The sequence below is a fragment of the Eschrichtius robustus genome, chromosome 8 (genome assembly GCF_028021215.1).
Source record: "Eschrichtius robustus isolate mEscRob2 chromosome 8, mEscRob2.pri, whole genome shotgun sequence".
NCBI lineage: Eukaryota > Metazoa > Chordata > Mammalia > Artiodactyla > Eschrichtiidae > Eschrichtius > Eschrichtius robustus.
In genome coordinates this window covers 125,698,677-125,723,115 of record NC_090831.1, presented here as the reverse complement: position 1 = coordinate 125,723,115, position 24,439 = coordinate 125,698,677, and the positions used below count along the sequence as shown (strand labels likewise).

General features: G+C 40.4%; 1 protein-coding gene across 1 annotated transcript; it reads left to right on the top strand.

Annotated features, from left to right (window-relative positions):
• Positions 1–271: 271 nt before the first annotated feature.
• Positions 272–23,761, top strand: XRCC2 (X-ray repair cross complementing 2). The gene is made up of 3 exons (XM_068550203.1): positions 272–405; positions 12,738–12,819; positions 20,917–23,761. Exons 1-3 carry the CDS (start codon positions 367–369, stop codon positions 21,636–21,638), a joined length of 843 nt encoding a protein of 280 aa, XP_068406304.1. The 5' UTR covers positions 272–366; the 3' UTR covers positions 21,639–23,761.
• The last annotated feature ends 678 nt before the right edge of the window (positions 23,762–24,439 follow it).

The following is a 24,439-nucleotide window of genomic DNA, read 5'->3' as shown; positions in this document are numbered from 1 at the left end:
AAGAATGAACAAAAAGGCCCGTTTGCTCAGTAAGTGTTCTGTTAATACTTAAAAAAAAAAATACATGCTGGTAGTTTTACCCAATAAAAACAAATGGAAATTTATGAGAGAGAAGAAAAGAAAATCCCCAGTTACCTCCCGGTCTCCTAGGAGACGTGGTCTGACATCACTGAGCAGGGCCGGGGGGCGGTCGCACGCCCTGCTGCGCATGCTCGCCGGCTCCCCGGCCGAGGGCGGGCGCAGTGCGCATGCTCGCGCCCGGGTCAGCGGGTCAGCGTCTCTGACTGGCTGCGGGACCGAGGCCGCGCAGTAAATGGCGCCGCTGGCGGGAAAGTTGAGTGGCTGGTGCGCCGAGCCTCCGGGGCGATGTGTAGTGACTTCCATAGGGCTGAATCTGGGACGGAGGTGAGAGCTGCCGAGGTGGGAGCTAGGGAGACGAGAACAGGGCCGTGGGCGGGCGAGGGTACCCCGAGGGCGCGGGAGGCCGGGGCGCCCCGGGGAGGGCGAGGCGCGCGGGGCCCGGACGCCGGCGAGCCTAGAGCCCCGCCCCCCAAACCTGTGTCCCCGGAGCCGGCCCCTGAGACCGCCAGCATTACGGTTCAAACCTGTCATGCGTGAACCAGTCAGACATGGTACGGTGTGCAAGAGAGGCTAGGAAAAGCAGGGGATCGCCAGGCGGAGCGCTCATAGACTTTTCTAGAACAGTGGTATCTGAGTAGGTGGCTCCACCTGTTCCCTCTGTTCTGTACATCTTTTGCCTGCGGCATTCAGCCTCGCTATCGCGGCTTACATTTCCAGCCTAAGCATCCAGGGCCACACAAGCCATGTGGTGTCTGCAAAGATTTATTCAGGAATTCAACCAGCAAGTATCAAGCACTTATTACGTGTCAACCGCTGGTTAAGGAACAGGAGTAAGAAACGCAAGAAACAGCTTCTGCTTTTGCAGGACAAGTAAGGGAGGCTGCGTACAAATTACAGGACAGTTGGTAGATCGTGCCGTCCAGCCGAGGGGCGGGCAACCTGGACGACTAACTGGGAGGAGGAGGGGACAGCTGAGGTTGGTGGCTTTGGATGGTCGGTGGCTTGGCAAGGAGGGAGTGGCATTCGGGGCAGGGAGTTGCAAGTATGTGGGTTCTGCCTTGAGCAAAGGCGTCACTGATTTAGGGGAACTGCAAGTAGTTCTCTGTAGACGGACAAAGCTAGTGGGGAAACACTGTTGGGAAGTTAAGCCCTGAGAAATTGGTAGAGGCAGGTTATGGAGGATCTTTTATACAGAGGAGGGAGGGGAAGCGATACCCTTGAACGATCAACAGCCTCTTTCTGTGAAGGACCAGAGTAGATAGTCTATATTTAGGCTTTGTGGGCCATTCGGTCTCGGTCACAGCTACTCAGCTCTGCTGTTCTAATGTGAAGGCAGCCAGAGGTGTGTAAACAAATCATGGCTGTGTTCCAGTAAACCTTTTATTTTTTAAACTTCAGGATTTGGCGCGCCGGCCATAGTTTGCCAACCCTTGCTCCTTCAGAGTAGAGGCGCTGCTCCCTGTAAGAACTGCTACAGTTACAACCTTACTGATTGAAATGATAATTTGAAACGCAGGTTAAACTCAGATGACTTTTGCAATCAGAGCAAGCCTAACATCCAGAAAATGAGAGCCCAGTGCAGTCGAGGCACTGAACAAAGAGTTTAGCATCATATCGTTTGCCTGCCACGGCTGTCTGGAGATCCTAAGCAAGATTACCTCACTCATATTACTTTGGAGTACAGTGGGGTGGAGGGGAGAAGATTAGTGAGCTGGGCAGTTGGTGCTGCTTTATTCTTTTTCCTTTTTGTCAACAAAACCAACTAAGCAACCCTCTTTTCCCTTAAGTGCTGGGCACTGTATGGCCATTGCTTAATTTGTTTGGATCCTATTGTCTTTCTTTGTACATCAGTCTACTAGATGGATCCTACCTGGAGGCATTGTGTTGAGGAAGATATCTGAGGTCACAAATTATCCCAAGAAGCTGAAATAAACTACTTAATTTTTTTTATTTTTAAAAAATATTTATTTATCTATTATTTTATATATTTATTTTGGCTGTGCCAGGTCTTAGTGGCGGCATGCGGGATCTTTAGTTGCGGCGTGTGGACTCAGTTGTGGCATGCATGCAGGATCTAGTTCCCTGACCAGGAATCGAACCCAGGCCCCCTGCATTGGGAGCGTGGAGTCTTACCCACTGGACCACCAGGGAAGTCCTGAAATAAACTACTTTAAATTTTTAATTCACAAGAATAACCACCTTATAAAATAGCTAACGTTTCCCACATCTTGTGAGTAGCAGGGAAGAGACATTTCATACAGGGTCTTCCAAGAAAACAAAGTCGCAAAGAATATTTTCCTTTAACAGATTCTAGGGATGCAATTTAGGGTAGGCCAGATAGCTGAGTGGAAAACTTACATAAGGAGCCCTTGATTTAAAGAAGACACACATTGGAATGCAATTTACAGTAGACTAATCTGTTCTTTACCTTACTTTTGCACAGTAACAATGGCATTTTTTACTTTTACATTCCTCTGAGAGTATTAGAAAAGATTTAGGCAATATTTTGGTATCATCCACCAGATGGCTTCATTTGCGCATACTTGTTAAGTAGTGGTGTCCTAAAGCGGTCCGCAACCTTTTTGGCACCAAGGACCGGTTTCGTGGAAGACAGTTTTTCCGTGGATGGGGGTGGGGGGGGGTTGGTTCAGGTGGGAACGCGAGCGATGGGGAGAAGCAGACGAAGCTTCACTCCCCCGCCGCTCACCTGCTGCTGTGTGGCCGCTTCCTAACGGGCCGTGGGCCCAAACCCGTCTGAGGCCCGGGGGTTGGGGACCCCTGGTGTACTTTACATTTTCTCAAAAATGCTGAAAATGCCTTGAGTTTAAAAGTAATCAGTGGATAAATTCAAAGTGTCCAGTTTTGGTTGTCATGCACAGCATACTGTTTCCTCTCTTTATTATAATAGTTTATATTAAAGTAGTACATGCTTATGACAGAAAATTCCAGTAGTACTGAAGTGAAAAGTAGGAAACTTCTCCATCCCAATTATCATTTCTCAAGGTGAATTTTTACACATTTTCCCAGAAGTTTTCTAATGTCATCATTCTGGGGGCTGAGATAGAGAACCCTGGACCATGGCTGTAGTCTTGGTTCAGCCGGGAGCAAGCTGGGTGATTTTGGATAAGTTATTAAACCTTGGTTTCTACCTTTGTAAGAGGACGGTGGTAGATGATGATTTCTCAGTTGTCTTTCAGCTGTACTCCTAGGAGGTGGGTCCCTATATTTCTATGTATCCTTTCACTAAGCACAGTATTCTCTGCACGGTAAACACTTGATAACTATTTATTAATAATAATGACTGGTTTTCTTTTTTTTATTTATTTTTTGCCTGCACCATGCGGCTTCTGGGATCTTAGTTCCCCGACCAGGGATTGACTCCACACCCACGGCAGTGAAAGTGCAGAGTCCTAACCACTGGACCACCAGAGAATTCCCTGGTTTTCTTTTCTTAGAAAAGGTTCAGGGTGGCCTTTTTGCCAGAGGCAAATATTAAATAAGAAAATATTTAGCATTTAATAATATCTTGGTCTCGCATGGTAGACTTAGAACAACATCTGTCCCCTTCTCTCTTTGCTTCCCTTCTTACCCAGAATAGAATCAGTGCTCCATCATTACCGTTCCTCCATTATGAGTACTTTCAACTTCCTTTTCTCTTTAAATCCTAACCTACTTTCCTAACCGTGGTTAAACCCAGCTGTCTACTTTCACTGTCTACCCACTCAGCTGAATATTGCTAAAGAAAATCACAACCAGGCCGACTGATTTCATTTTAAATTTGTAACCATCAAGTTCAAGTGGACTCCCAGCCCACTTGTGTTTTTCTAGTAATTCATTCACTTTCTCCCTACAAAACACCTGTCGTCAAATCCAACTTTACGCCTGAATTCCAGACACACGTGTTCTAGTATCTTCTTACCCACATACCCACATGGATGTCTCATAGGCATCCCAGACTTAACATTCTCATCATGATTGACTCCTGGACGGAGAGACAACATGAGAAAAGTTTTAATATGCCCTACACTGAAGTCTTGGTTTACCACCACACATGTACACCCAGCCCCAGCCTGCTTCCTCCCAGGCCTTCCCTATCTTGTTAAATGGTGAATTTGTTCTACCTGTTGCTCAAGCCAAAGACTAAGTCATTCTTGAATCCTCTTTTCCTCCCATATCAGCCCACATCCACTAGCACATCCCGTTTTCTCTGCCTTCAATATTTATCATGGATTTGACCACGTTTCACTACTTTTTACTGCAGCCATTCCTATTCCTAGTAACCATCACCTGCTTGACTGCAGTAACCTTCTAACTCGGCTCTGCTCCACCGTGTTCACACTTATTCTAATATATTTTCCACACAGTATCCAGGGTGATCCATTCAAAATGTAAGCAGACTCTACTGTTCAAAGTTTTCCAGAGGCTCCTGTATCATTTACAGTAAAATCCAGAATCCTGTTTCCTCCACTGATGCGTGATTTGCAAATTGTATGATTTGCCCTTCAGCCCCGCCTCGGATCTCTTCTCCTGCCTTTCTGATCTCATCTTCCACTCTCCCTCACTCTTCTTCAGACACACTGTTGTCCTTGCTATTCCTTGAATGTGCCAAGTGTGCCTCAGCCTCAGAGCCTTTGCAGTTCCTTCAGAAATTGACACGGTTTGCCTCCTCACTTGCTTCATGTTTCTTAGAGGAGAAGCTTTTCCATCCAGTATAAGGAGGTCCTTCCTACTGTTAATCTTTACTCCTTTACTCTGTTTCTGTTTCTTTTTCTTCTTTACCCTTACCACATCTGACATCTTATATTGTTTATATGTTGTCTTCCTCCCCACCTCCCACCCCTGCCATTGAAGGATCATGATTGTTCTCTGTTGGGATTACTCCTTTAAGTCTCAGTGTTTAGAACAATATTTAGCCCACAGTAGGTGCTCAATAATTGTTTAATGATAAATTTCGTGCCTTCCCTTCTCTTCCTTCTCCTTTCTGCCTTGCCTCATGTGTCATTGAGAAAACAAACAAAAAAAATCACAGGAACTCCCTTATTTTTTCCTGTTGTCTGTTACTGATTTCTAGTTTGTTTCCATTATAGTCAAACATACTCTGTATGACTTCAGTTCTTTTATGATTGTTGAGGTTTGTTTTATGGCCCAGGGTGTGATCTAGCTTGATGAATGTTCCATGGGCACTTGAAAAAAAATGTACACTCAGCTATTGTTGGGTCAAATGTTCTGTGTATATGAATTAGATCCTGTTGGTTGTGTTGTTCAGATCTTCTAGTAAGTCTTTTGGTTTCTGAGAAGTGGGTGTTGAAGTCCCAACTATACTTGTGAGTTTGTCTGTTTCTCCTTTCAGCTGTATGAGTTTTGCTTCATGTATTTTGAGACTGTGTCTGATATGTACACATTTAGGATCACATGTCTTCCTAGTGAATTGATGCTTTTATCATTACGTAGTGTCCCTCTTTGTCTCTAGTAATTTTCTTTGCTCTGAAGTCTACTTTATTGGGTAGTAATATAGCAATTCCTGCTTTTTCATCAAGTCTGTATTGATAAAAAGTACATGTACTGATTTCCTCTGAATTCCCTCCTGCAAAGTAGAATATTTTTGCTTCTGAGAAAGGGCAGCTTCTCCACTTGTGATATGAATTCCATCCACCCCACTCCACCCCCTCTAGGACATCACTCCTGCAGGTATCCCCAGTTTTTCTGTCTTCTGCATCTGCAGTCTTCTTTCTACCAATAATTTCCGTCAGTATCCTAACATAAAGCAGTACACACAAAACAAACCAGAAAACTCCCTACACACCAGCCCCTACCAGCCCCATTCCCTTCCTCCTCCTGTAGAGCCCTCCTCCCTTGTACTCTGGCCTGAGTCTGCTTTTCTCTCATTCACTCTTTAGCCCACTGTAATCTGGCTTCTGTCTCCATATTCCACCAAAAGTGCTCTTGTCAGGGTTACCATCGAACTTCATGTTGCCAAATGCTCATTTCTAAGCACCCCTCCTCCTACACTAGAAACAGCAGAATATGCACTTCCTGCAGGCAAGCTGTCAGGACCCAGGATGGGGCCAATCAATGTGTGTCTAGTTCCTGCTCTCAAAATAACCCATCAGAAAAACCTCTTCTTCCCTGGGGAAGAGAGAACAGGAGGATGGGAGCATACACCAGAGGTGTTTCTCCAGTAGAGTTCCTCACATACAAGGGAGGTGGGGGAGGGGTAAGTGTCCCTCCAGTGTTAAGCTTCTGCAGTTTTGATTCTGTGCTTTATTGTCTCTTTCTGGGATCTTGCATATAGTTGATTTTTCTGTCTAAATGACATTTTGAAGCATAGTCTGATATAACTTCCTAGTGAAATCTTAACTATACATTTAATGAAATTACTAACTTGTGGACTGTCATAAATTTAAAATTTAGTCCTTATAAATTCTGCTAGAAATGAATGCTTCTTAGGTACATATAGTAATTTTTGCTTGACTTTTTATGTATCTATTTTTCCTTCTTATAGGATGATTGCTTTTTAAAAATATTAGTTATAAGGGCAGCAGCTCTTTGGGGACTATACTTAGAAACAATGGAATTTTTATGATTTAGTATTCGAGTAACAATTGTCTTTTCCATATAATTTAGACAAAAGCTTTATTAAGAGCCAGGCCTAGTACTCTGCCCTGAAGGGCAATTGAATTTTCTAAGTGGCAGAGGAGCCTAATTTCACAAGTGAAAAAGAATTAGTCCGTGAATTTAAGGGACTACCATGGTAAGGGCCAAATTTTGCATTGATCACATACATGTTAACATAGCTGCTGCTTTCCCTTGCCATCTTACATGTTCCAACTCCTCTCTTACTTTCTGTATGTTATAGTTAACACATATTTGCCTGGAGTGAATTTCCTCTGTATATATGTAATAAAACTACTAAGAATTGTATTCAGTTTGTAGTGGAAATCCAGGCCTGTTATAGGGCGGGGGTGGGAATATTTGGTTTAGAGTGTTTGCTTCTTTAGGTAGACTTTTTTTTTTTTTTAATAAATTTATTTATTTTATTTATTTATTTTTGGCTGCACTGGGTCTTTGTTGCTACGCATGGGCTTTCTCTAGTTGCGGCGAGCGGGGGCTACTCTTCGTTGCGGTGCGCGGGCTTCTCATTGCGGTGGCTTCTCTTGTTGCGGAGCACGGGCTCCTGGCGCATGGGCTCAGTAGTTGTGGCTCGCGGGCTCTAGAGCACAGGCTCAGTAGTTGTGGCGCACGGGCTTAGTTGCTCCGCGGCATGTGGGATCTTCCCGGACCAGAGCTCGAACCCGTGTCCCCTGCATTGGCAGGCGGATTCTTAACCACTGCGCCACCAAGGAAGCCCCTTTAGGTAGACATTTATACTTAACTGGTTTGAAACCTTGCTGCTGGGGTCCATCTGCAAACAGATTTAATCACAGAAGGTCAGGGGAAATGAGCCTTTATCCAAATGACAATTACATGCACGTTTGCCTTAATGTCATTCATTTCTGGTTAACTTGATCTTTAAGCTCTCCTTCCTGCTCTAGTGTAAGCTTTTCCATAACCAAATGATGTTTTAAAACATCTGTATGATATGTATTCTACTTAACAGGCATTGAAGGTATATGATTGTCTATAAAACAGACTTTTGTTAATGAGTGTTAAGAACTTTGATGATAGCTGTAAGAACACTCAAGGACTTTTGTTTAGGAGAAGTTTGCATAGATTGTCCAAACATGTGAAAATCTATGTAGTTGGAGGCTCTTTTTATTCTCCATCCTCCCCTAATTCTACCGACCTGTGACCTGTTTACCTTCAACTTAATAGGCAGCTACTAAGTTTCTGCCAAATGTAAAGCATTTTGGAATTGGTGGTGAGCCAGTTCCTTTCAAGCTCTTAGATCCAGATGAGGGAGACTGGTAGGTAATGTGTTCCTAAGTATAGGAATAGCTTCGTGGAAGGAGCTGGCCCTGAGGAATGTGTAGAATTTTCATTCATTCAATAGTCTAGGCCTTAGAGCATTTAATTGAGAGAATAGGGAAAGGACATTGCTCTATCAATGAATATTTTGTATGTGCCTGAAAGAACTGCATGCTAAATCTCTTTCAGAGTTAAAGTTGCCTCTCACACAGATTAGAATCGACTGTCCCTTTTTTATGCCTTCACAGAGCCCCATGTTATTTCTACTGATATTATAGCACCTACAATACTTTGTTGTACTTTTTAAACCTTTGACTCTCCCTCATTAAATTCTTTGAGGATAGGAACTGTGTCTGTTGTATCTATGTAAGTAAGGTGTTGTATCTATGCACCTTACTCAGTTCCTGGAATACACTTGACTTGCTTGAAATTTTTACCAATGAATGTCTGTATAATTGAGTATTACCCCTTTTGCAGACTGTATACTAGCTCCAGTATTGATGTTGCTGTTGAAAACATTTGGGGCTCCTTGTGGTGTTAGAGGGAGTGCTAAGAGAGATGGTTGAGAGAGACCAGATAATTGCCTAGACAGGACTTCAGATTGGTTTGATATTCAGCTGAGTAGGTCCAAAAACTGTCATCCCTGTACTCAGATTTTTTCAGACTCAGTGATACTGATTCTGAGGCTCTGTAGCACAGGGGAAGAATTCCAGGCTTGGGGAGCCAGAGATCTCAGTTAAATCCCAACTCTGGCGTCTACTAGTTTTCTCATCTGAAAAATAGAATGATAACAAATAGAGTTAATGTGATAATTAAAAGAGATAATGTATATAAATTATGTACCACAGCAAGTACAAATAGTAGCTATTATTAGATAGCTATTGTTATGATAATAAAACCTGGCAGATACTGATTTACAAACCAAATGCCAAATCTATTAATTTACAATATTAGTGAAACTGCCAAATAGAGTAAAATTGTTGTGTCCACTGTGTATTCTTTCCCAGTTAGGAAATTTGGGCTCAGAAAGGTTGCTTAGAGAATCAAGAGAAATAGTTGAATTATCTTAATAGCTACCATCACCAAGCTTTGTTTGCCTGATGTGTTAGTCTTCCCTAAAAGGATTAAACTATCATGTCAAACAGAACTTACTTTGGTTCCCTTTACCCTGGCTTAATTTACTCTTTGCCCTTCTGAAACTCTAGATTGATTATACCTTGCTTCTTTCAGCTTATTCCTCAAATCTGGACAACATCGTTCATTTTAGTTTATATAATGGTCAGGTTAATGCCAAATTTTTAGGGTATTTTCTGCTTAGGTTTGGAAGATATCTCATCCCATCAAGTGACTTCTATAAATTGTTAATATTATCTATTTTTGTCAGAGTTAATCTATTTCCAGGTTCTGGGAGGTACTTTCACTTCCTCTGTATTCGGTATACTCTGCTTTTGGCATTGTAAAACACTGTTTTGAAATTTCTCATTGATAGGTAGTTTTCATCCTTTGAAAATGAATTTGACTTTTTAGTAATAGTGGAAAGTCAGATGCAAATCGGCAAAGTCAGCCAGTTTGATAAGAGGAGTAATACCATTTTTATCTAAGAGTCATGTCAATAAAATTCTAATCCTTTTCTGAATTCTGTCTTACAAGGAATTCTCCAGAGGAAGATTCTAAAATATCTCGAGCAATGACAGTAAGGGTAAACAGTTGGAGTAACTTCTCACGTTAATCATTCTGATGAGGACGTTGGTCATTTGTATACATGCTTTTTAAAACATTTTATAGTCATTTCATGTGTTCCATCTTGCCCACGCAAGTTTCTCTGTCTTCTTCTTTTGGACCCTCAACCTTCTAACCCAGTGGTTCTCATACTTCTTGGCCTTAGGACTGAATTACAGCATAATGGTTCAATATTTGTATGTAGTACAGAATGATCACCACAGTAGTTCCCAGTGAACATCCATAACCAGAAGGGTTGTTGTTTATGTGGGTTATATCTGTCAGTGAAATGGAGAAATTTAAAATACTTAGTGATTTCACCAACGCTTTAAGTATTGGGATGCTGTCAAGCTCATAGGAGTGGATAAAAGTTTTCCAAAATTCAAATTTTATCATTGGCAACAAATACTGTCAGTTAGTTTCCTTAAAGTGACCAGCTGACTTTCTTTGTTTTCAGTAAAATGTCTGCCAAATAACAAAGTCTGTGTAATCCTAATTTGTCTATCAGTCATTCTTTCAAATAAAAGGGTGTTCTATGAAAAAGTATCCAGCTCAGGTAATCACACAAGTGCTTTTCCTAGAGAAAAACCATTGTATTTCAGCTTGGAGCAAAAGTGCTTTCTTTATCTGTGTGTGAAGTTGGGGTGAGTCCCCAAGACTGCCTTCACTTCAGACACCAACTACAGAGTTCCAGGTCCTCATGACCTCACTCATTCTGACATTAGTTGCATGTTTGGGGGTCCCCAAGACCACCTTCAGGTTCAGTGATTTGCTGGAAGGACTTAAAGAATACGCTGAAAGCTTAGTCATGGTTATAGTTTACTACAGCAAAAGGATACAGATTAAAATCAGCCCAGGGAAGAGATATAATGGGACAAAATCCAGAACTCCAAATATGGAGCTTCCAATTGTCCTGTCCTAGTGGAGTATGGGCAGTGCTAGCTTTCCCCAGCAGCAGTGGGGGACAGTATGCCAACCAGGGAAGCGCCCCTGAACTTTGGTGTCCAGAGTGCTCATGGGGCTTTGTCATGTAGACATTGTCAGCCCCCAACCAGCTGGCCTCTGTGTCCAGCCACTGATGCAGAGGTTGAGCCGACCCAAAGCCCTCACCTTCGCTCACGTTGTGGGACTACCTGGTGTGGCTCAGGGCCCCCAGGTAAACAAAGACACTTTTATCAGCAGGATTTTCCAAGAGACTTAGAGATTATCTCCCAGGAGCCAAGGACAAAGGCCAGACCTCTCTTTGGTCAAGGTTAAATTCTTTCCTACTAATATGTTTCCCACGTCATCACAGGGAATATTTTCAACAGTACTCAAAGGTTATGATTTAATACAGAGTCAATAGTTTTTACTGCCACATCAAAAACATTCTTATGCAAAAATAGTTTTGCTTGCTTGTTTGTTTTTCTGCGAGTGGTGAAGAATACCATGTGTACTAATATGGTTTGATGCCACTGCCTTGATTGTGCTGGGTGCCAGCAGTTTTACCTACCTTTGCTGCTGCACCATCAGTGCAAGTGTCAGCATAGTGAGAAAGACAAATAATGTCTTAATATTTATGAACATGATTGACCACAGGTACACTCTCAGAAGCTCTGCTCTAACTCAAAGCACTCTTGAGTGTAGTTAGCAGTCTTTAGCTTGTTTTGTGATAAAATCTCATCTCCTAGAGGACCTAACTGCAGGTTCTTTGAGGGTAGCTTAATTATCTTCATTTCTGTAGTCTCCATTTTACCTGCCATAGTGCTTTGTACATAATAGACTTTCAATAAATATTTGCCAAATTAATGTATAGAACCTTTTCATCACTGCAGGAAATCTTTCCAAAACTTTTGCTTCTGTTTTTAAAAAAAAAAAAAAAACCCACAAAGGATGACTGCTTTTCTTCGTTTGTGGTACGCGTTTTTGTTGTTTAGAAGGGTTGTCAAATCTGTACTGTTTCCTTAGAACCTTGAGAATCAACTTTGATTTTATTTCCCACGTTGACATTTCAGTCTGTCTTGGAATTTTGCTGCCTGTAGTTCTAGCTCCTTCTGTCTTGGTACAGGCACTTCTTCACGTTAGTGTGACAGACTTGAGCCTTTTCTCCACATCTGGCTTTGCTCTCAAATCTATCCCCTCGTAGCCACCAAGATGATCTGTTTGAAATGCAGATAATAATAGCTTATGCTTACTCTGTGCCAGGCACTCTTGGAACACATTGAATCCTCAACAGTCTTGTGAGGGAAATACTGTTTGTTTTGCTCACTTTACTGATGAGAAACCTCAGGCCCAAAGACCTAGCTGTCTACTCTTAACTGTTCTAGATTGCTTCTTAAAACCCCTTGCTCTTATCTACAAGCCAAAGAGCAAACTCCTAAAGGTGACATCCAAGACCCTTTGTGATCTGACTTCGGTTCTTTTAGGACTTCATTATCTCCTGCCAGTTTTGTGCCACAAGCTCTAGCAATTCAAATCTGCTTATAGTTTACCCACACACTGTGCTGTTATAACCTTTGCACCTTGGCTGATGTTGTCCCATCTGCCAGGTATGCCTGCTTGTGCCCTGTTCACGAGTTCACGAATTCACGTGGGAGCTTCTCAGGGAAGTTTTTCTCCACCTTTCTCCATTGTCCCCTCCCCTCCCCTAGATAAGGAGCTGGCGATGTAATGGGCAGACAGATTAAAAGCTGATACCTGATAACAAGTGTGGTGGGCAGAGTGAGAAAGGTAATTATAATGAGGAAGGAAGGTAAATACTTTGCAGTTAGCAGTTTGGTCCTGTGTCCCAAAGACCCTATCAGCTTCTTTGAGGGCAGGGACTCATTTTATCCCAACAGTATTTGGTACGTTAACAAAAAATAAAGTGTTTTCTGAATAAATGAATACAACTTTTCTCCTAAACTATATTTTCTATTTCATAATTTCCTTCAGATCCTCAAAATGATGAAGAGTCTCTCACAGACTTTTGGAAAATTGAATAAATGTCGATTTCTAGGATTTTATATTTTTAAACAATGAGTTTTCCTTCTCTTTTTTTTCCCTTTCGCAAGCTCCTTGCCCGACTGGAAGGTAGAAGTTCCTTGAAAGAAATAGAACCACATCTGTTTGCTGATGAAGATTCACCTGTGCATGGTAAAAACACAATCTCAAGCCAAAATACAGTGTCATAAATTAAGTTTTAGAAAACAAGTTTTTCCCCACATATATTCATATACATACACACACTTCTAGCAACAGCCTATATAGGTTAAACTGTGAAATTAAAAACTGAGAAAGATGATGATGAGACTTTTTTTTTTTTTTTTTTGATGAGACACTTTTAAGCCTTCATTATCTGTGTCAGATGAGATGAGGTTTGGTTTATTTGCAGTTAAGTCTTCAGTATGAAAACCTCTTTTATCCCAGCACAATATTTAATGGGAGTTTTGTTATTTATTTTTATTCTTTACAAGTTTGAGAATCCCAGGAAAGTCCTTCGGTAGTCGGTAGCTCTGTTAATATTTCTGCGATAGAATAATACCCACTTGTTTTACTGGCCCCTCTACACGAGGGAGAACTAGAAAAAAGGTAGTGTGCTTAGGTGGTTTTCTTCTTTGTTAATATAACAGCCTTAAAGAAATACAGTTCACCCATTTAAGTGTACAATTTGCACACTTAGGCATCTGTCGGCACAATCAATTCTAGAACATTTTCTTCACCCCAAAAAGAAACCGTTGCCTATTACTAGTCACTCCCCATTTCCTTTCACATCCCTTAGCTCTAGGCAACCACCAATCTACTTTCTGCCTCTGTAGATTTGCCTTTTCTGGACATTTCATGTAATTGGAATCATACAGTATGTGGTGTTTTGTCACTGACTTTTTCCACTTTGCTTAATATTTTCAAGATTTATCATATTGTAGCATGCATCAGTAGTTCATTCCTTTTTATTGAATAATAATATTCTGTTGTACCCATTCATCAGTTGGTGTGGACATTTGGGTTGTTTCTACTTTTTGGTTGTTACGACTAATGCTGCTATGATCATTTTGTGTACGAGTTTTTCTGTGGAGAAATGTTTTCAGTTTCCTTGGATAATACCTCTGAAAGGGACTGCTAGGTTGTATGGTAACTCTGTGTTTGACCTTTGGCAAAATTGCCAGACTGTTTTCCAAAGTAGCTGCTTGGGAATTGCCACATTTTACTTGCCACTATCAGTGAAGTGTATAGTGGTTCCAATTTCCCCACTTCCTGCAAACATGTTACTGTCTGTCTTTTTGATTATAGCCTTCCTAGTGAGTATGAAGTGATACCTCATTGTGGTTTTGATTTACATTTCGCTGATGGCTAATGGTATTAAGCATCTTTTACCACAATAAAAAAACAAAATGTCCTTCTTTGTCTCAAATAACAATTTTTGTCTTAAAGTATATTTTGTCTGATAATAGGCTAGCCACTTCAGCTCTCTTTTGGTTACTGTTTGGTTACTATCAGCCTTGTGCCATGAGATGTAAAGTGTGCCCATTGTAAACAACCTATAGTTGGATCATGTTTTTTTATTCCATTTTGTCAACCTGCCTTTTGTTTGGACAGTTTAATCCATTTATTACTATTATTAGTTAAGATAGGGTTTTTGACTGCCATTTTGCTATCTGTTTTATATGTGTCTTACGTCTTTTTTGTTTCTCTATTCATCCTTTACTGTCTTCTTTTGTGTTAAATAGATATTTTCTAGTGTAGCATTTTAATTCCTTGTCATTATTTTTACTTTTTTTTTTCTTTGAGTTATTTACCTCGTGATTGCCCTGAGGATTACAATTACCATCTTAATTTACAACAGTCTGGTTTGGATTAAATACCATCTTAATTTCGATATTTTATAAAAAAACTTTGCTACCGTATAGCTCCATTCCTGTCCCCTTCCTCTGTGCTGTTTTAAATTACATATTTATACACGGTATGCCCTTAAACACACTTAAAATTTTGCTTAGTTAAAATCATTAAAATTACTTAATGCAGTTGTTTCTTAAATCAGATGAAAAAATAATTAAAAATATAAAACACTTATATTGTCTTTTATATTTACCTATGTAGTCCTATGTTCTTTATTAACTCATTTGGATTTGTTACTGTCTACTGCTGTCCTTTCATGCAGCCTGAAGGACTCCTTTTAGTATTTCTTATAGAGCATATCTCTTAGTTAAAAAAAAATTCTAAACTATCAATAATAAATGACAAATTTTGATCAAACATGTTAGACAAAAGATTGAACTGTTTTTATTCTATCAGAAAGGATATTATTAAGTTGAACCTTGCGAAACTGACATTAAAACATAGGTTCGAGGACTTCCTTGGTGGCCCAGTGGTTAAGAATCCGCCTGCCAATGCAGGGGACACGGGTTCCAGCCCTGGTCCAGGAAGATCCCACATGCCACGGAGCAACTAAGCCCGTGTGCCACAACCATTGAGCCTGTGCTCTAGAGCCCGAGAGCCACAACTACTGAGCCCGTGTGCCACAACTACTGAAGCCCGCGTGCCTAGAGCCTGTGCTCCCCAACAAAGAGAAGCCACCGCAATGAGAAGCCTGTGCACCGCAATGAAGACCCAGTGCAGCCAAAAATAAATAAAATGAAAACAAAAAAAAAATAGGTTTGAAGCACAGCTTATACATTTGAATATTACATTTATAGAAACTTTAAAAACACCATTATGTTCAGTCACTAACAAAAAAGTTTACTTAAAACTATCATAGCTCTTAGAGCTATAAAACTGGTTAGATGGAAAAAAAGAACTGGTTAGATGAATATTCATTGGAGCAACAGCATACATAAGACTGGGATTATAAGAGTTATTTATCAACCACAGCAGTTTATCAAAAACTGTTATAGGGAAGCTCAAGTTGAAGCAGTAAGCAATTTAGGTGTTACAGGGGTCTCTAATGCTGTTGTAAAACATATTTTTAATACTTTTTTTGGATAGTACTTATTCAGTACCATATCCAGACTCATTACCACTTCAGTACTATAATGATTATACTCTGCAAATTCAACATATTTGTTATACAATTAGTAGGTTGGTACCTAGATGATGTATTTTTTGGCTTTTCTTTCTTTTACTTATTTTGAAGGCTCTTTAGATTCATAAACTCACTCCGACAATCTGTTACCCAAACCCCTTACGCATTCTATTTGTGAGAGTAACTATCAAGGCCAAACCATCCAGATTTTCTGATTTAGTTTAATTTGTCTAATGTCAAACTGTAGAGGTGATTTTTTTTTTTTGGTGGGGGGGCTGTTTCCTTTAACTACCAGTTGTAATATGCAGTACTTTGCCTGGACTAGGGTGAGATTTTTTTAACAGCTCGCAGAAACTTACGAGATAGTGATTCAGATGCAGTTAAAAGGACTGTGTCTCCTCTACAGAACATAATGTTTGAATATTATTATTATTATTACTTTTTTGGCTGCATTGGGACTTCATTGCTGTGAGCGGGCTTTCTCTAGTTGCGGTGAGTGGAATCTACTCTTCGTAGCAGTGCACGGGCTTCTTATTGCGGTGGCTTCTCTTGTTGCGGAGCACAGGCTCTAAGTGCGTGGGCTTCAGTAGTTGGCGGCGCGAGGGCTCAGTAGTTGTGGCTCGCAGGCTGTAGAGTGCAGGCTCAGTAGTTGTGGCTCACGGGCTTAGTTGCTCTGCGGCACGTGGGGTCTTCTGGGACCAGGGATCGAACCCGTGCCCCCTGCATTGGCAGGCGGATTCTTAACCACTGCGCCACCAGGGAGGTCCCTGAATATTATTTTTGATCTTATGATTAGATAGTAAATGTTTATAAAAATCAATGAAATTGATTTCAGTTCATCATTAAACATATTTGCAGGGACTCTAGTACAAGAAGTTAATGATAGTATTCATGTGTAATTTCCAAGTTTGCAGATTTTACTTACCCAGTTGTTATAAATGACCTTTCCCCCCACTTTGCTATTATTCTGTGAAAGGACAGGAGGGTTTCTATCTACCTAACAATCTCTTAGCCAGCCTTAAACTTTGCCTCAGTTTAACTTGTGCTGAACCAAGGCTCTAAGGAGTCCATATTTACACCACACCAGCTAGTGCTTAGTTAGCACATGGATTCAGAAAGCCTTGTTAAACCATGTAGGAAAGCCTTACTCTTTTGAGTTATGATGAAAAATGTTCACGAGCACCACCCATCTCTCCAAGAAAATACTTGGCAAAGTGTTCATTTTTTCCCCTGTTCTGAGAATTCCAGAAAATATCCAGAGATATCTCACAGTTACCCTCTGACCAATATCATGTATTTCTAGCTCTCTGTGGAGTCCCTCCTCTTTTACTTCAGAATATGTTACATTTATCTTAATTTATCTTCATTTGACTCTCCAGCCTCGTGAAACTGCTACTGAATTTTTTACTTTTTAAATGAGCCTAAACCGTTATGTTCTTTTCTAGTCCCTGATGTGTCCCTACCTTCCTCCACTCTGATTTCTCTCCTTGCTCTTACTCTAGAGGCAGTGACTGCGCCCTGTGGTGCCTTTTCAGCACATTGTCTTCTTTTTTTTTTAATAATAGACTTTTTAAAAAATATTTATTTATTTATTCGTTTTTGGCTGCATTGGGTCTTAGTTTCAGCACGTGGGAGCTTTCATTGCAGCGTGCAGGCTCTTCGTTTTGGCACGCAGGCTTCTCTCTAGTGGCACACGGGCTCAGTAGTTACAGCACACAGGCTCCAGAGGGCATGGGCTTAGTTGCCCCACGGCATGTGGGATCTTAGTTCCCCAACCAGGAATCGAACCCACGTCCCCTGCATTGGAAGGCGGATTCTTAACCACTGGACCACCAGGGAAGTCCCTCAGCCTATCTTCTGAGTATCTCAGTTTTTAAAGTTTGGTTCATAAAATAATGTTTACATTAAATGTGCTTTTGCAGGCTACATATTTACTGCTGTAAGGTTACTATCCAGGACCAGTTCAGTGATCTGTTTCCTACCTCTCCCCTGCCATTTTTTAAGTTTTAGAACTTTTCTGCTGCATTTAGTATTATTTAGTACTATTTCTATTAAATTTCTGTTTTATCTGTCTTTATGCTGACTTCTCTAACTGTGGATCTATCCCAAGAATTGAGTTTTGGCCCTCTCTCTTAGTTTTAGGTTCACTCCCACCCCCCAAAGAGTTTTCTGTTCTCTATTTCTGTGTAACTTATTCCTAGATTGCTATATCCAGCCTCTTATTACTGTCGTGAATCTTAAATCCTAGTGGCTGTAGGATATATTTATTTGTGACACCTAGAGATACATCTTAACATACCATTTTGAAAGCTAAATTCTTTTTTTTTGAAAGCTAAATTCTTGTTAGGATATTTACATGATTATGTGAATTAAAAATCTCTGCTCTGCTTATGTTTTTTTTTTTTACACAGCACTTCCAAGCCTATCTCTGAGAACTTTTAAATCACTGCCTTAGGTTTAACCCTTACCTTCTAAGTGAAGGAGGCTGAAGACTTGATAGAAATGAAGTGTCAGCACACTCAGGCCCAGGGGCAGCTGGCCTTCACACCTGCCGACTCTGCTAACCAAAGCCACATCCCCACCTGTAACTCCCTACCACACCTGCTCCCTTTCAAAATGCCGTGTTCCAAAATTGACTTTCTTCACCAGATGAGAACTTACGTTTTCCTTCTTGAGATTTCTTCTAAGAAATTCTTAAGAAGAAAGTAATCTGATGAAATGCATTCAAAAGATACCGTACTTTGTGCTGGGGATAGAGTATTCAAGTCCCCACCTTAGAGTAGTGAACAAGAAATATAATCAGTCAAGCAAATCATCAAAAATGATATAGCATGTTAAATGTGATGACAGAAGATGATAAAGTTTGCTCTTCCCACCTCAGAGTGTTGTTACTAGGATCCAACGAGATACGCAGCCGTCCCTTTTCATTTGGAAAGCGCTATAAAAAGGTTGGTTACTGCTTCTCAGCCTCTTAGGCTGCCTTTCCTGGGGAAAGGAGAGAGGGTGCTTGTGTGTGGTCTGCTTGTCGGTCTCTGCATTGTGTTTCTGCGTGGTCCTCTGTGTCCTCCAAACCACTTTCAGATTAATCTTGCTAAGCTGTGTTTTCAGCTTTCCTTCCTATCATTAATATTGGTTCAGTGTTAATGTTTCTTCATCTAGTGCATGTAGCTTATTCTTTTTCTATAATATAGGGCGGTAAAAGATTTTTATTTGTGGGTGGGGAGAGTTCCCACTTAGCTCATCAGTTATATAGTAGGAGAGAGTAACTGGAACATCTGGATTGAATATAGTTTTAGTCACTGTGTTAACTTTTAATAAGAGCATCCATGAACAATTGTTAATATGAAAATAGCTTTACTCCTTGAGGCTGGAATCTTGGGGGCAGGGGTTTGGGGGAGTCTTTTTAATTAAAATTTTGAATTGCAAATTGTATATAAGATTATAGTGGAAATCGGCTAAAGTTTTATACTACCTTAAATATGGTATGGTGACAGATTGCTAGGTTTCTTACACATTATTTGTGAATGTTCCAACATACAATGGTTTGTTAGTAATAACAGGAAATAAAGTAACTGGATTCTCAGATGGACTTGTAGTTTGTTTAGGGCCTAAGAATCTGCATTTTTAACATACTGTTTCCAATTATGTAGTTCAGCCGTAAATTAAGTGGCAAACAGGGACTTCCCTGGTGGTCCAGTGGTAAAGAATCTGCCTTCCAATACAGGGGACACGGGTTTGATCCCTGGTCGGGGAACTAAGATCCCACATGCCGCGGGGCAACTAAGCCCACGTGCCACAACTACAGAGCCCACATGCCCTGGAGCCTGTGCACCACAACTAGAGAAGAGAAAACCCGCACACCACAACTAGAGAAAAGCCTGTGCGCCACAACGAAGAGCCCGCATGCCACAACTAAGACCCCATGCAACCTAAAATAAATAAATAAATAATAAATAAATCTTAAAAAAAAATTAAATGGCAAGCAAACAAGAATTGGAAGGCCACTGTTTAGAGTGGATTTTGAAAAGCTCTGGAGGCTGGACAGTTTTCCCAGGTGTTTTATTTTATCTGTGCTGTCCTCAATGAAAGAGAGTTATTGGAAACTATATAGAAAGAGATTTGGGGTCTTCAAAGTTTAGAGTAGTTGACTTTGATTTATAATGCTAGGAAAATAATTCACAGTGCAGATGTCATTTCAGCAAGACAGTATCAAGCGATATTCATATAGCAAAGGGTAACTGAAGGCAGTTTGGAAACGTGCAGGGGTGTTTTCACCTGAGGGATGCAGTTGGCACTTAGGGCCTGAAAGCTGTGGGTCCTTACTGCCTTGTATGTGTGAAACTGCACCATTGAGAACTGTTCCATCCATAATGCCAGCAATTTTGAGAAGCCCCGGTTAGGGACTGTTTCACTTGCACGTAGCGGAAGTCCAGCCTAGTGGCTTATTTTTCTCGCACAGGTATGGAGGCAGGCTGGTGTGCGAGGTTCCGTATTGTCATCCACGTCCTGGGTGCCTCCTGTCTTCCTGCCCCACCCTCTTTAGGGTCTGCCCTCCTCAGTGTACACCTGTCATCCTCGCTGTCACCTCAGAGGAGGGAGCGGCAGAGCAGACAGAAGTGGCGCCTGTGTGAGGATGGCACAACTTGGAAACCCCAACAGACATCCACCTGCGTCTCATTGGCTACAGCTGTGCTACCTGCTGGCCTCTCTTTGCAAGGAAGACTGAGAAGAATCGTTTTTAAGCTGGGCACATTGCTTTTCCCCCAAATTGGGGTTTTTATACTTAAGGAAAATTGAGAAACTGGATATGGGATAATTAACTACCAGAAATGGTGTGTACCAGTAGTCAGTAGCTTTTTAAAAGACCCTAGATCTGTGGCACTTTATTCTTAGTGCTATAATATCACCAATTTAAGTGTGAGTGTTATGTGGACCCCTCCCCAGGAGATTCCCTTAGGCCCATTTCAACCATGTCATTTTGTTTTTCAAATTTTCTTTGTGCTAATTAATAGCCAACACCTTTCTCAGAGGTGAAATTTAGTGATTTACTTTTTATTTCCTTATTTATTTGTATTTGCTTATACAAATCCGTTTTGGCAAATGGATTTAGATTTTCTTTCAAAAGGAAAAAATTTCAGTAAATGTCTTTTTAAACATTTTTGCACACTTTTCATCTTGTAGGCTATCATTATTGTGCTGCTGCATTTTGACGGACATTTTTAAATTTTACACAGGTGAAATTCTTGAATTTCATGGTCCAGAAGGAACAGGAAAAACAGAAATGCTTTATCATTTAACAGCACGATGTATACTTCCGAAATCGGAAGGCGGACTGGGAGGGGAAGTCTTGTTTATTGACACAGATTACCACTTCGATATACTTCGGCTCGTCACGGTTCTTGAGCACAGACTCTCCGAAAGCTCTGAAGAAGCCATAAAACACTGCCTTGGGAGATTTTTTCTGGTGTACTGCAGTAGCAGCACCCAGTTACTTCTCACACTGTACTCACTAGAAACTATGTTCTGTAGTCACCCCTCTCTCTGCCTGTTGATTTTGGATAGCCTGTCAGCTTTTTATTGGATAGACCGTGTCAATGGAGGAGAAAGTGTTAACTTACAGGAGTCCACTCTGAAGAAATGTTCCCAACTCTTAGAGAAGCTGGTGAATGAGTATCGATTGGCTCTTTTTGCAACAACACAAAGTATAATGCAGAAAACCTCAAACTCAGCAGAAGGGCCTTCTTGTGCCTTTAATCGCCAGAGTGATGTGGATGTAGACTATAGACCCTATCTCTGTAAGGCGTGGCAACAAGTGGTAAAGCATAGAATATTCTTCTCCAAACAAGGTGATTCCAAAACCAGCAACCAGTTTTCTTTAGTTTCACGTCATTTAAAAAGTAACAACTTAAAAAAACATTTTTTTATTATTGGAGAAAGTGGTGTTGAGTTTTGTTGATATGTAACGTAAAATAGTCTTTTTGTAGGATATCATGCAAGTTTTAAAACGTCTTTAATAGGCTAAAATGATTTGATTCTAAAGTTCTTAAACTCTAAGGGAATTTAACATAACCGTGTTTCTATACAGAATGGATTTCTTAAACTAGTGCAGTAGAACCTTAGACTCTTCTTCCCTAGGTTGTTGAAGATTATTCAAAGTGATAATAACAATTAAGCTATATTAAGTTGTTTTAAAACCAAATAAATAAGATATACATTTCAGTCCAAATAAAGTGGAATTTTCTAACTTTGTGTCACATTTCTGGAATTCAGTTAAATACTTGTTTAGGAAAGTTGAAATGCATTTCTGATTTTTCATATGTAACTCCTTTAAGAAGCCGTAAATTTGGAAAATGTTTCTGTAGAGCTGTTATTTCTGTAAAGAGGATGAAAACAAGGAGCCTACCCAATCTGCCTTTCACACCAAAGACTATGGAAAGTCAGAGCATTTTGATCTGTTTTACTGAATTCGAAGATGGAGCTGCATTATGGTTGAGTTTCTGTATAATTTTTAAAACACAGGGAAAGAAGATACCCATTCAAGGAGTTCTGTGAATATTGAAATTTTCATCTTTCTTGTTAAGCGATAGATAAATGCTAAAACTATGTAGTAACTGTATGTTACTTGCGTTTTCTTACCCATTTAGAATACTTCAGACACACTCTGAAATGAATTGAAATGTTTCCAGCTGAGAGCTGGGCAAGGCTCTATGTACCTTGGCCCAGTAATGACCAGAAAGGGGAGTGTGCACCTCCAGGGGCACACAAGGTAGTGTGTTGTGGAAGAGGAAGAAAATTTTAGAACTTTGATTTATATATTTTAATCTAAGAAAAGATTAAATTATATCAATATTTGATAATTCAGACTGACCCTGGCACTCACTCAACCTATATATCAGATTGCCTTATGTCACCTGTATATTTGAGGTATCCTGTGGGAAAAGTGGATAGAATTGACAGTGGTGTTCTCACAGGTATGTTCATTTGTATGTAACCTATTTAGTTAAAATTAACTGTACGTTCACTTATCTAACGAAGATTCTTTATAAGGGCTTAAAGGATCCTCTTCATAATGCAGGCATAGCAGATGTAGCATGTGCTGTCCATACCTGGAGCTCCTGTAGCTTACTTGCAGTTCCCAAAACCCAAAGACTTCTGAAGGTGTCTCTGGACACCAGAGCCTGCTGGGCTGCATGGGGCCCAAACCTGGCAGTCCTTAAGCAGTGAGGGTCAGGATTTGGTAGATTAATGCACCTGCTTCCTCACCCCTCAGTGAGGACAACGACGTATTTCTCAGGGTGGCCCTGGTAGGACTGATTCCCAGTCACTTACAGCAATAATCTATTCATTAACTCACTGTTTATTGCCTCCCATCCTTCCCTCTCACTTCCCCACTCTCATGGGGGCTCCTGGGATTGTCTCCCTAATGAGCAAATCCTTGTCTAGGAACTACTTTTGTTGTGGGTTGAGGGGGAACCAAACTGTCGGCAGGTGTCAGACTAACAGCCCCTCTAGGCTCAGTATTTGCTCTTTAGCCACATTATGGAATTTAAAATGATGGCATTCTAATTGGCCGTCAAGTTAAATTACATTGGATCACATTACTGTCATTCATACCCACTTACCTGTGTGCCATCAATAAATGTTATCTTGCCATTAATATACTTTTAAATATTTACATATTTTATCCATAGTTCATCCTTTTTCAGCTTATATTTTTCTGTATCTTATTACATGCAATACATGTTACACATAAGTAATTTATAAATATTTGTATGTTGAGGGAATATGCTTATTTTCCCCCCCATACGAGTGTGTGATCAGTAAGGGTGACAATCTCTTGCTGTACTTAAGAGGACTTCTCCTTTTAGCTGTTGAGATGTGAAAATTCTGTTTCCTTCCCTATCAAGCTCTGGGTGTGTGTTACATGTGTTTATGAAAAACTTAGCGACTCTTAGCAGAATTCTGGCCTTGGCTATGATAGGAGTTTCCATTTCTCCTCTGTATAAATGAAGTGCTAATTTAATGGGCTGTTATTCACAGATTTATAACTTATTCTTCAGGAACATGATTAAAAAATAATGAACTTTTATATTAACTTAAATTATCAATTATATATTAATGTGTCAGACCAAAGACTTAGTTATCTTAAAAAGATTTGTTATCTAACATGTTGGAAGGAATTAATCCTGGCTAATAAAAAAGTCTTTTAAACTAAAAGTTATACCAATGGGATTTCTTGAACACTGTAGAAAAATTAATACTTGTAAAAAGAATCAACCTTAAAGAGATAGAAGTGGCACATCCTGAGCCACAGATGGCAGATAACGGGGATGCTGGATAGAACCAGAAGAATAACAGGAGTGAGGATTACAGATCTTAGGATAGTTATCCCATTTACTTGTTTAAAAAGGGGGGGATCGTAAAATACATTTCTTATAGGTGAACTTCTCAGGGAGACCACTGTGAGAATCTAGTTTTTTAAAAAATGCATATGAAAGATATTTCAGATGTTCATCTGATAAATGCTATATAAAATCAAGATAGTGCTCACCTTATCACTTCCATTGTATAAAGTTTTCAGCTTTCAGCTCTCAAATGCTGGATTATTGATATCATTCCAGAAAACTTTGATGCAGACGACTCTTCTGTATGGATTATCTAAGAATGAGGATGAAACAGACACTTTCAGATGAACAGAAACTGAGAATTTACCACAAAAATTGCCTCACTAAAGGAACTTCTGAAAGATGGACTTCA